This window comes from Drosophila miranda, chromosome XR (genome assembly GCF_003369915.1).
Source record: "Drosophila miranda strain MSH22 chromosome XR, D.miranda_PacBio2.1, whole genome shotgun sequence".
Classification (NCBI taxonomy): Eukaryota; Metazoa; Arthropoda; class Insecta; order Diptera; family Drosophilidae; genus Drosophila; species Drosophila miranda.
The window spans coordinates 25,180,649-25,193,628 of record NC_046674.1 but is presented as its reverse complement, the minus strand read 5'-3'; the positions used below and the strand labels follow the sequence as shown (position 1 = coordinate 25,193,628).

Sequence of the window (12,980 nt, the reverse complement as noted above, 5' to 3'; positions counted from 1 at the left end):
ACTGCATAGCCAAGCTTTTCCGAATCAACGAGCGCCATATATATTGACCCTCAAAGAACTTTTTTTATTTCATTTCCCTGCATTCAAATGTACTATTTGCTCTCCAGCACGCTATTGTGCTCTCCCGCTCGCCAACGCCAACGCCAACGGTCTTCAGTGACAGCTGAGCCGTTGTTTTGGGAACTTTCCGCATTAAAGCTTCAACTGCGCTCGCGGCTGGTCGCGGAAATTTCTGCAGCCACAGCTCAATTGTTACAAATAAAAGAGATTTAAATTAAAGCAGGGACCCGTTTGAGATGGCTCGTTTTGTGGCTGGAGCTCGTGGAATCTTCCGTCGCTATCCATTTGTGACCAACAGTGCCATTTACGGCAGCCTGTATGTGGGCGCCGAGTACTCGCAGCAGGTGCTGTCCAAGCGTTGGCTGGCGGTAAGTGAGTGGGGGGCGGGGGGTGGTATTGGAGATTTCTAATGAGATTTATGTGTCTTGTAGCCGGCGGCAGAGCGTGAGGACATCGATTATGCAACGATAGGAAGATACGCAGTGATGGGTACCGCTGTCTATGCCCCAACGTTATATGCTTGGTTTGTGTCCAACGGCATCTGAACTTGAATATATGTGTACATAGCCACATAACTACCCCACCGCATATTATCATTTAATTGACTCATATTTACATGTGCATTCTTTATATGTATATTCCCCCATTTGTTGCTGTTGTTCGGGACTTTATCAATTTGTTTACTATTTTGGAAAGCTTTGCAGCACGTGTTTCAGTCTCTTCATCATATATGTACTCTCTGTCTCTCTTTAGAAGCACACCATCAGAGCACCAGAGCACCAGAGCACAAAAGCTTTTTCTTCGACTATGATAAAAAGAGACGAAAGAGCTTTCCACCAAAAGCACGCTAAGCACTAAGAAATTGAGGCATATGAGTACGACCTGTAACATGCATATAATGTAAGTGGAGAATGATGGAAACTCAGGTGAATCTACACCAAACACTGAACACTGAAACAGTACACAATAGATTGCGTATGGTACCTACATATATTTACATATATAAACATACACAGATGCATATAAAAAGGTTATTAACACTCGGTAAACCCCACAAGCACACGCACACAAAAACTCATTTGGCAATGCTTCTTATGCAAATATTACATATAAAATCACTCGACAATTTTAAGTGTAATTTGATTTTTAATTGTGACCGCCTTTATAGGTATAAATGGTTAGATCGCACTTTTCCTGGCACTACCAAGACCATTATTGTTAGGAAATTGGTACTGGATCAATTTATACTAACGCCTTATCTATTGACTATTTTCTATGCGGGTAAGCTTCACTTCCAGGGTAGCCAACACATTGTAATTATCCAAGTTTTCGATACTACTGTTATTAATCTAAAACAATTTCTCTTTCAGGCATGTCCATCATGGAGGGCTGTGACGATATTCTTCTGGAATTGCGGGAGAAGTTTCTGCCAACTTTTGTACGTTCCTGTATTTTCTGGCTGCCTGCTCAGGTTCTGAATTTTTCCCTGGTGGCGCCACGCTTTCGTGTCATCTATATGGGCGTTTGTGGCTTGATTTGGGTCAATATTCTCTGCTGGATCAAGCGACAGAGTTTGCCGACCACAACAAAAGCAACACCAGCTGAAGACACCACAAATAAGGTCCAAACGTGAGATTTGTACAGAAGATATACTGATGTAGTGTGTAGTCCTACTATTTGATAGAGTTGGAAGCTGCATTGGCAAATAAAGACAAACCTGGAAGTACTTGGAATTGGAATCGGCCATCAGCTCTACATAGAGTACATATGTAGTTGTTATATAGAGTTATGTATGTGTATTACCTGACTGCAAATTGTTGGGCATATCGAGCGTATGATTGATGTTCCCATAAAGGAAAGCCATCAATTACTACTTATGCTCTACACATGTGTACATCTCCCTCGCCCCATCCGAGTTTAATTGTGTGCGTGTGTGCGTAAATGTTTCCATCAATATTTGCCGCACACAAACAAAAACACACAGCGCCTCAGACTAGTGGCGTAGATAGCAACTATTGTGCTTTATATGAATGGAAATGGGAATGGCGTTGGGGGCGAGTTGTCCGTAAAATGCCTTAATGTATTTAGGCGTGTATTATAATGCACGGGCATGGAGTAGTATAAGTTCGATCTAGAGATGGTAGATGGTACGATATTGAAATCATGATGGGTAGGTCGCACACACACACACATACATAGGGTAGGAATGTGTTTCTAGCTGGTTTCTGAGATCTCCACAATACAATTTATTTCAGTTCCTCAATGCTGAGAAAAAGGAGGGAAGGTAGTTTCGGAAGATTCATTCAATTGATATTATTGAGGAGCCATATAGTCATACAATCATAGTCGCAGACATTTAATTGTAGACCTCTTTTGATGCAGATACATTGAAGATACATTTAAGACGGATGTTTGTTTTAGATCTATAGCATATAGCAGCCGGGAGTGTGTGTATGTATTTACCCCATGCATCATTATATCCGCATATTCCCTCATTGATTATGTTTCATGTCATTGCCATCCCTTTCTGCGTATGTATTTGTTTACTCCCTTAACACATTAACTTTTTCCTAATGATTGCTCATCTCTAGTCTCTCCGCCGCCGCGACGGCCTCCGCACTGTGCTAAACTAATTAGAGATGGCGTGTTTTCGGCTGCCCCCAGCCTACCATCACCCCTCTTTCCAAATGCACGCGCGTGTGTGTGTGTGTGTGTGTGTGTGTGTGTGTGTTTAACTTATTGCTGTCTATTTAAATTGCAATTTGTCAATATCCGTGTGTGTAGCATTACCACATTACCACATGCCCACGCCCATCCCTATCCCCAGCGTGTTCCTCCTCCTACTGCCTCCGTCTGCACAGACTCCGGGCCCTGCCTAGAGAGTCACACAATTAAACTTCTTGTACAGTCATTAACAGCACATAACGTAGGACCAGCCCTTGTCCAGACGAAACTTGCTAAACTTGGCAGACATCGTAGCTTCTGGGCGACCTTCCACCACCTTCGTCTCCAGCACCACCTTCAGTCCATTGGAAGAGTAAAAAAAAAAAACAAAAAACAACAAGAAGAACGGTCTAAGCTGTGGCGACGCCTCCTCTTTAGCTACTTCCACACTTCTCCCCTGTCCGCACCATTCCCCTTGACTTTGACTTTGGCGGCGATGTCTTCGCTGGTTTCTCTAGGTTGCTGCTGGTCTCTGGCTCCTGGTTCCCGGCACTGCTTTTCCTTTCTTTTTTTTTTGCTCTCCTGCTGGTACGAGTATATATTTTGTTGCTGTTGTTTTTTTTTTTTATTTACATCCGCTTGTTTGTTCAAAGCGGAAAATTAATTCCATCTTGGCTTGTTTCCGTTTATCTTGAAAAAGTATTTCGTCGTCTTTTCGCTTTACGAGTATGCTGTTGACCACCTTCCCGTCCCACTTGGCTTTACTTTTCGACAGCCTGCTGACCAGCGGAAAACTGCGTTTCCTACTTTATATTTTCTGGTGAGGGCGGGGGAGAGACAGTCCGGTGGTAGAGGGTGCGGAAAAAGTCTATTTACTTCAAAAGTATTCTGGTTCAGGCTCGATGTAATTCGGTGCTTTCGTACTCTTCTATTTTTTCTTTTTTAAAATTTGTTTGAATATATTTTCAGTATTTGGTGAAATTGTAGGTTTTTAAATGATCTGACTTTTAAATTATTTATTATTATTTTATAGAATTGGAGATTACCTTACTTGGAATCGGATCTCCATACACATTAAATATTTCATATTAATTTTGAATTATAAAACGGTGCTGCATTTCTGCCTGGGACCCCCGCCCAACAGTCTTCGGCTTGGTGTTGCAAGGGCCACGTAACGGTTCAGTCCTCGCATTCATATTGCATAATAGATAAAATAAATAAATAAATAGTTGGCAATCCCTTCCATTATCATATGTGTGCACATGTAAGTGTTACGTTATTTTTTGTTTATATTTAATTTGCAATCACCAAATCAGTTGTATGTCCTCGTAGAGCATTCCAACTTCAACATCAACTTCGTGGTCCCCGTTTGGCTTTCCAGTTTTGTTTCGTTCCATTTTGCTTGTCCTTCGCCGCTGTTTGGCTTGCCGGGTGGGAGTGGGAGTGGAAGCCGTCCACTCCAGCCAACTTCCGGTCTCTGCAGCTCCAGCTTCAGCACCAGCACCAGCGTCAGCTTCAGCTCCAGCTCTGGGCATCGTGGCGTGAAACTAGCGCGTCGCGTCGCGTCGCCCACAACACGTACATTAAATTAAAAATTAATTTACAAAAATAAACAGAGTTATGCCAGAGGAAGCAGCTCGTGAGCGATACCGACCATAAGAAGCTAATACTAATTCTGCTTCATTTGATTCAATTACCGGATGTATTCCGTCCAGCAGAGTGTAGAGCAGCGGACACCGGACTATCCGGACGCGCTTCTTTCTTCGGGAATTTTCGTGTTTATCTTGGACACGCGGCATGGGGCTTCCGGGCGACTGCCTGGGTATCCTGGGTATCCATCCTCGACATGGACTTGTCGTAATTACCGCACAAGACAAATAGAAAATGGCGTAAAAACGAGAAATTAATCAACGTAAGGAGCCACGCCGACGCCCGTGCCCCCGCCCCCTTCCCCGTCCCCACTCCACTCTAGAATCCTGATTTCGATTCGGTGTGAAGCGCTTGGCAAATATGATGGAACATGGTCGGAGCATAGGACAAGGAAATTTGACACAATGCTGAGCGTTGGCTCTGTGAAGTGGAGACGGATCGTCGTTCGTATAGATGGCGATTGGAAGTCTAGGAGTAATTGCAAATTATATTTAGACGAGTATGTGATATGAATAGTGCTTTATTTGATTGGTTTAGAGTTGTAATTGGTTCAAATATTGAGTAATGCTCAACGCTTTTCTATGATTCCATTGTTACCATTCTTATGTTGGGATTTCCTTTCTGGCCGCCGCTTTGGGGATGTCCGATGCTTTGCCCATTTGGATGATAGTTCCATTAGGCTCTTTCACACGATGCTGCATTATAAATTTCATCCACTTCCCCCTCTGTACCCCTCTGTAGCGGTCTGCGCGATGTTGCCATGCTACCCAGATACCTCTGGCACTCTCCAGAAAGCCCCCCTCTGCCTTCAGGATGGGCTGTGGGACATCCTGGTGCGGCACATTTGTTTGCCGGCATGTGAAAATTGATTGCTGTTGTTCATAGCCGCGGGATATGGCCAAAGTTTTGAAGTTCCCAATGTTGGGCCCCCCAGCCAGGGTCCTTTTCCGCTTTCGGTTGTTGGTTGGGCGCTGAAAAGCTGAAAACAATGCGCATTTTCCTCGCGGGTCTGCGTCGCCTTGGACCGAGCTGGGTCTTTTTTTGTGCTCGTTGTATTATTAAGAAAGTTTTATATTTTTTTTGTCGGTTTTCTGCCAAGCTGGGGTTGGAGTATATTTACATTTGGCAGTTGGCTGCGTTAAGCGGCTTGGGTTGCCATGGCCGTTGAGGGCTAGAGAGGGTCTGGACTGTGGAGGATCTCAGACGAGTTCTGGTCAGAACATTTTTCTGCTGGTGCTGAAATTTTTAATACTCTGTTACCTTGTCGTGCAGACAATTTGATGCCAATGGGAATATGGGTTTTTTTCTGACCTTCCCTTCTCTACGCTATCCAGTTTTTTTTTGTTGTTCTGGTTTTCTTTTTGGCTGTGGTGCTATAAAAACCTCTGTATTCTCGTATATACTATATATATATCTATAGATATGTGTGTGTGTGTGTGTGTTTGAATTGGGTTCGTGTAGCTTTATAATTAAAGAAAGACGAGGCGAAAACAAAGGAATAATAACAAAATAAGAGCCTGACAACGGTTGGTAGGAGAGTCCACTCAAGGAGGACTTGTCGGTGTGCTCGTGCTCTCCTTAAAGTGCCTCGGGGGTCAATTCCGCGAACGCAAACCGAGAATGAGCTGGAAGTAAAATAGCCAATCGACTAGTTCATAGTTGGGCCAATTTTTCCTTGGAATCGACTACTTTGAAATTCCGATTTGTTCATTTGAAATCATTAAATTAATCGACTGTAAATAAATAAAAGATTCAAGAAACAATCATATATGCAGCTCTTATCGACTCTTCAACTACCTTTGGAATGTGTGAATTGGGTGTGTTATTTCAGACCTAAAATGAATTTTCAGTCAATTGGTGGTTAGACTCACTGTGGTAATCCTCTAAAATATAGAATGTGAAATCAGAAACAGCAACAGCAAGTTTTTCTGACAAGCTTCTGAGACATTTTATTTGATCGATCGTTTCAGTTCCTATCGCAGAAATACTATTATACATTATTCCTATAGTCCTATGTTCTGAGTACAGCAAAAAGAGAGATGTACAAAGTTTCAACGAGATAGAAGGGGCTATGGATTGAATCAGACATTGATCGTCATTCTGATCAGGAACCTTCTTCAAGGATAAAATCAAGTAAGAGCTGTATAGTGAAACAAAAGCACTATTTACATCCCAAAGGTGTTTTGTTGGTACAGTCAGCGGCATAGAGTCAAACTTGATCCTTATTTATCTGCTTGGACATCTCAGAAGTCGTCTCAAGAAGATGTCTCAATAATTTTTTAATACATAAGGCCTACAAATAATGTGAAACTTAATTGGAACTCTTTAACAAAAGGATGATCAATAATCACAAACTTTATTATTCATACATATGTAACATGGTATGCATAGAACTGGAAAAATCTCTCATGCACTAAAATACTTACTCCCATGCAATCCCACTTACTCAAATCACCCTAAAAGCTTGCACGCACACACTTAAATGCGCTGCTGACTGGACGCGAAAAGAGCCGAAGGCCACTTCGACTTCGATACGATCATTGTTAAGCCGAAGTAACAAACACCCGAAACCCCCGAAACCCCCAATCCGAAAACGAGCAGCAAGGCCACAATAAAGGCACTGATTGAGTGGTTTAAAATCAACAGCGAACAATGCTAAGCGAGTTTATTCTGGCTCTTTTCATGTGTGAGCGTTTTTGCAATCACCAAGAGTAATCACTCGCATGTACATATTTTCTTTGATATGTTACCTTTCCGTTTCAATGAAATTAGCCATTATCTCCATCAGTTAGTAGCACGATTAATTGAAAACGATAGCATACACGATACTTACAAGTGCTTACTTATTAACCCCCTGCAGAGACTAGGTCAACTGAACAATTAAAATGAAAAAGGAAACGGGCTTCGCATAAATGCTGCAAAATGACACACATATCGAATTGTTTATAGTGGGGGCCACCCTCTCTCATCCACCACTCAGCCCTCACAGCCTTTACGGCACGCACGCTGCGCAGGTGGTCCTTTCTCGTCGCTGATCTGCAGCTGGAAATGCCATCAAATGTTTCCACTGCCAGGCCGACACCTGCTGTCAAAAAGGAATCATGTAAATATGCGTGCATAAAAAGTAATACTAAAAAGGTTATCAGAGGGGTCTCCCTGTTGTGTTAAAGCAGGAAGGGTCGAGGTGTGTCCCGTGTTTGACTTTTGCCTTTATGTGCATGCAAACGCATAATCAAGCGTGAAGCCGAAGCGCAGACACAGACAGTGGCAGCCCGGAGATGTCAGTCCATGCGCGGATACGCATACGCATACGTATACCTTTATCCTTTCTACTGCTTACATTTAATTTCACCTTCAGCCAGAGCCAGAGATGTACGCCACCGCCACCCAAGACGCCAAGTCGCGAGGACTTTCCCGCCAGCTTATTTTTCTGCTTCTTCCGCAGCATAATGTCCTCTTCCTTTTGGGTGTTCCTCTCCCCCATACCCTGCAGAGTGGAATTCAAGGGTGTATTGTGTTCGAAAAGATGTGACTCTGTACTGAACAAAATCTGGGAGAATCGATCGTCATTCGTCGTGGCTTGTGGAATACTTTCCCCTCAGTGCAGTGCACAGAGCGTAGTGTGAGTAGAAGGTGTCCCAAAGTCGGACCATCTGCTAAAGCTCTCCTTCTTGGAGTTTTTTTTTTGGGCGTGGGGTTCCTTGTTGTCGTCTGTGCATTTGACAGGAAAAATTAGTTGGCAACGAAAACTTTTGGCCTGGCTTGTATGTACGAACGTTCCCGTACGTGATTGTGAGGGTGTGAGGGTGTGTGGGTGTGCTCTATCACATGCCCCGTCTTGGCAGTTGTAAAATTTTTGCTAACGAAAAACCATAAACAGGTGTTGTTTGTTGTTGACGCTGCATGTGGTCTGCCGCACAATATGTTGTGTGATCGTGTTTGTGTGTGTGTGTGTGTGTGTGTGGGAAATCCGCTCGCCAAGGCTGATCCTGGAACCCTCCTAGCCCTACCCCTCGAATCGAACATCCTTGCGGGGCCGGCTGCTGCTGCTGCCAGACATTTCGTAACTGTTTTGGGCACAGAAAGTTATTAAACTTAATGCAGTTTAATTGACCTTTTCGTCCAAAAGTTTTTCACCGTCTGCCGTTCGCCAGCAGGCGAAGTTGGTAGCGTAGTGAATGGAGAGGAATGGAGAGGAGAGAAAAGGAAAGGCCAGGAAAGGACACTCATCCTCCAGATTATTACTTTTAATTACAGCTTAAACCTATTGACTGGAAATTTTAATATGTTATTTATATACAATTAACGCCCCATCAAATGCTTTCGTGTACAACGGGCGTATGATTTATGGCATTCTCTCGGGCCTTGCAGCAATTTTGATTATTGCTCAGTGCGACTTCCTTTTGTATACCTACAAGTACGTATGTATTTGTTGGTGTATATTGGATGTAACAGTTGCTACTCGTAAATTACTGGGAAAGGAAGTGGGCGGTTGGCGGTGGGCGGTGGTCGGTGGTCGGTTGGCGGCGTGTGTGTTTTCTGTTCAAAAATTGTTTGTAGAACGGGGTTTCGCTTGGATTAGAAACGTCATGATAATTAAATTATTTATGGTGCTCATTTGAAGGGACAGATTTTGGCCAACACTCCGGCGTGGTTGTGTGGAGGTGGCGGGGGGCCGGGAGGGGTAGGAAAGGAATGTTTGAGTGACTCTTAAAACTTGTCAGAAATTGATGTGGAAATTCATATTTGGATTTAATGCAGCATTAATACAGCCGATTATATGGGTGCAAGCATCAAATCTTTCAAAATTTAACAACGGCAATCATTTCATTGAATAAATAAGTAGGATATCTTCGCGTCGATTGATTGGCCCTGTGTGACTCTTTTACCTGGATAACTTTTCCATTGATCAATCAAGGAGTTTGTTCTTTAACTCTTGCAGCACTTTTCAGCACTCGTTTTTTTGCCACACACATATTTTAATTTGTTAATTACTTAAGTCGGTTGCTGGTGCGCGGGCGAGAGGCGAGGCAGTCAATTCATACGGCGAATACGGCTGCAGCCAAGGCAAAGTAATCAGCATATGGCGAGGGGAGGTCTAGTGTCCTCTGACCCTCACTCCGACTCCGATATGGATGCATTATGCAAAAAAGAGGGGAAGCGTTGTCTACTGGCTTGCGGCTTGCCATCCAGACATAACCTCCATCCCATTCCGTAGGTGATCTGTGGCTGGAGACGGGGCGAAGACATCAGAAACATATTAGCAGGCACTAAAGTTAAGAGCCAAGCGAGGGCAGGGATAAAACGGGAATAAGCGCAGACACAACACACGCATAGTTGTTAAGAGTCAGGAGCGGTTTAGGGATTATAGTGGTAGATACGAGACGTAGTTCTGCGAAACGGTTTCGTCATAAAAGCCTGTTTTTTTAAATATCTTTGATTATTTAAAATATTTACTTAGTTTTTACTTACTTTTGAATTTTGAAGGTCTTTTCTATCCTACTGGATTCGGCACCAAATCTGCGGCCCAACTGAAACAGCTCCGACATCACATCTCGGGCTCCCTTATAATCCTGAACTCTCCTTGTGAGCTCGCAGCAGCTCTCACTCTCTCTCCCTGTCAGTCGCTCTACCCCCCCTTCGTCACTGCATATAAGCGCTTAATGAGTATAAATGAGCTTGATTGCATATTCCAAGGCGCTCGCTCGTTTGCTGCTCGTATGCATGTGTGTGTGTGTGTGTGTGTGAGCGAGCTGTTTTTTAATAGCCTGCATATGGCGTTGTAAAAGTTTTCATTACACAAACAGCAGCAGCAGCAGCAACTACAATTTACCGGCAGGCAACGCAGACAACAGCAACAACAGCAAAAACCTACGAGTATTGGCCTGACTTTTAAGCGCATTTAACAGACGGCACGGCGTATACGTAATGTGCAGAGGCAGAGGCAGAGGCAGAGGCGGAGGCAGAGGCAGAGGCAGAGGCTGGCAGCCAAATTGAATACAGTTGCTCGTAAAATGCTTAAGCACCTGCGCACAGAAACAGCCACCTCAACAATTACAGCAACACCAAGAACGACAGCGGCAGCAACAGCAACGGCATCGGAAAGGGGACAGCACAAGGACTTTAGCAGAAGGCAAATCTACAAGGACCACACTTAACGCTAATTTGGCGTTTTACCGTCGAATGATTTTTGAACTCACGCAACTCACACACACACACACACAGACACACAGCCACGCACACACTTGCACACTCGGCAAAATTTTTGGTAAAAGTTAAAAAACTTTTCGTTTTTGTGTGTTTTTTTTTTTTACCATTGGTACAGGCAGGCGGCAGCTCGTTGCTGTGGAACTTTCGGCAAAATTTCATCTGCGGTTGATTTTGATTGTGAAAGGATTTGCCAAATTGCTGTTTGCAGCGGTGCGGCAAAAAATCAAAGGGTTTTCCAATACCAATACCAATACCAATACCAATGCCAATACCAATACATGCATGCGGCAGTAGATCGCCGCCCTGCCCGCTTGCGTGTGTGTGGCTCAGCTTGTGGCTGCCACAATGGAGAATGGAGCTGCCCCGCACCCCCCGTATCCCGTCGCGACCCCTCGACTCGGCCTGCCCCACTGCCAATGCGTTTAAACAACAGTTTAACAACAGTTTGCCTGCCTTTTGTTATTGGTGAGGCTTTCGCCTCTTTGCCGCACTGCCGCACTGCCGCACCGCCTCTCTGCTTTTCTGCTCTTCTGCTCTTCTACTTCTGTTGCTGCATTTTCCGCCTTTGCCCAGCCATGTGTGGGAGCGGGGAAAAACGACCGCTCGATTTATGGAAATTGTGCAATATTTTGTTGGGAGGCAACGATTTTTTCTTACTTTTTTTTTTTGCATTTCCTATAAGGAATAAAGAAAGCCTGGCTGAATGGATTTTGCTCTTGTTTTGCCTTTCCATTTTTTGGGTCGTTGCTATTTTAGGTCTTAGGCTTAGACATATTTTTGCTTTAAATTTATTTTTGAGCGTTTAAGTGCGGAACGCATTGAATGTTTGGATTTTCATTTATTACGAAAGTCAAAAACAAAATGTATTCAAAAGATTGTGTATCTAGATATAAGGCGTAGATAGTTATACAAGGGCTGTCCGTTTATGTCCATATTCTTGGCTATTTTTTGCATGATTATGTCCGAATCGCCACCTCCAATTAAAAGTTTCTAATTTTTTGGCCAAATCCAAATTAAAAGCGTTTTCTTGTACGGGTGTAGGAGGTCAATAGTGGCATCCGGGTCAGAACGGGTCTTTTGAGAGTCAGCCAAAGAAGGTTGATTCTGTCGGTGAATGGCTGTTGCCAGGATCTCGTCGAATACAGTCGCGGCTATTCAAGCCGGCTATTCGTGACATGTGACGAATCATGGATCTATGCATACTTACAAATGTTGTGGGGCTCAAGTTTTTGTTCCAATTACTGATTGCACTTTACTACTATAATTCGAGCTCTCATAAATCGCCTCATTCGACAGTACAGCATCCAAATCACTGAATCAGTGGGTCATCCATCTGACTGCCCTGACCTTGGGCCTAAAGACTTCTTTTTGTTCCGACCTATAAAAAAGGTGCGTCATCGAATTTCGAAGGCGAAAAAGGCTGATGAAGGTTGTTTGTGTTCATGGATAATATTTTTAAATACAATTAAATAATTTTTAATCATATCAAAAGAGTAGAAAAGGAAGCCTACGTAAATATTTAAAAATAAAAAGGCGATAGGCTCGCCAGGGATTTTTGTGAGACACCTATGTAAACTTAGATTTAAAAAAGTCAAAACATAATAAATAATTCGTTAATGATATATTTAATACAGTTAAAAGCCAGCTGTTGTCAGTTTCCACTTAAAGAAACCATATTATTGGGACTTTCTTTACTTTTACGCAAACTTTAAGGCAATATTGTAAATATTTATATTTCAAATTGTGTATAGCCAAGATCTTCCTCCCACTTCACTTTATCTGCTCATTTTCCCCGGTTTTATTAATAAAAAACCTTTGACTTTGGACCAACAAAATATGATTTTTGCCCGTTTAGCCATCCATGCCATGCCGCCGGCGATGTAAAAATGATGTGGCGGATTGTGGGGCAGCGGAGTGCAGGAAATAGCTCTATTTTTGCCGCCAAAGGCCAAATAAATAACTTGCCAAAAATAATTCTGCTCTCTGGCTCTCCTTTCCTCTGTGGAGCGTAATTATGCGCAATGCAGACGCATTAAATATTAATAACTAAACTGCCTTTGGCGGAATGTATTGCCATACGGTCGCCTGGTCGGCTCCCAGCATCCAGGCCAAGTGGGCGTAGCTGTTGCAAAACTAAAAGCATATTTAATAAACTGCACTAGCAGTAGAGGCAAAGGCAGGGGCAGCAACAATGAGCGGCATTCCGGATGGAGACTGGAGGATGGGAGGATAGGAGGAGTGGGTGGGAGGAGGAGAGGGTCAGAAAGCGATGGCTAGCTGATTAAGTATTCGCCGTGCCGGCAAAATAATGGCAGCAAAAGCGCCAAGAATGTGCATTAAAATAATGAGAAATTAAAACGAAGATTAAAACACAACAAAATTCTACTGAAAATATA

At 43.3% G+C, this 12,980-nt stretch overlaps 1 protein-coding gene across 2 annotated transcripts; it reads left to right on the top strand.

Annotated features, from left to right (window-relative positions):
* The first annotated feature begins 139 nt into the window (after window positions 1–139).
* On the top strand, window positions 140–1,793 carry LOC108153173 (mpv17-like protein). 2 transcript variants are annotated; one of them, XM_017282979.2, is made up of 4 exons: window positions 140–428; window positions 492–583; window positions 1,229–1,341; window positions 1,431–1,793. In XM_017282979.2, exons 1-4 carry the CDS (start codon window positions 297–299, stop codon window positions 1,691–1,693), a joined length of 600 nt encoding a protein of 199 aa, XP_017138468.1. In that variant the 5' UTR covers window positions 140–296; the 3' UTR covers window positions 1,694–1,793. The 2 variants fall into 2 exon arrangements, with proteins under 2 accessions (XP_017138468.1, XP_017138470.1); XM_017282981.1 differs by lacking the exon at window positions 140–428 and adding an exon at window positions 814–960.
* Window positions 1,794–12,980: the final 11,187 nt, after the last annotated feature.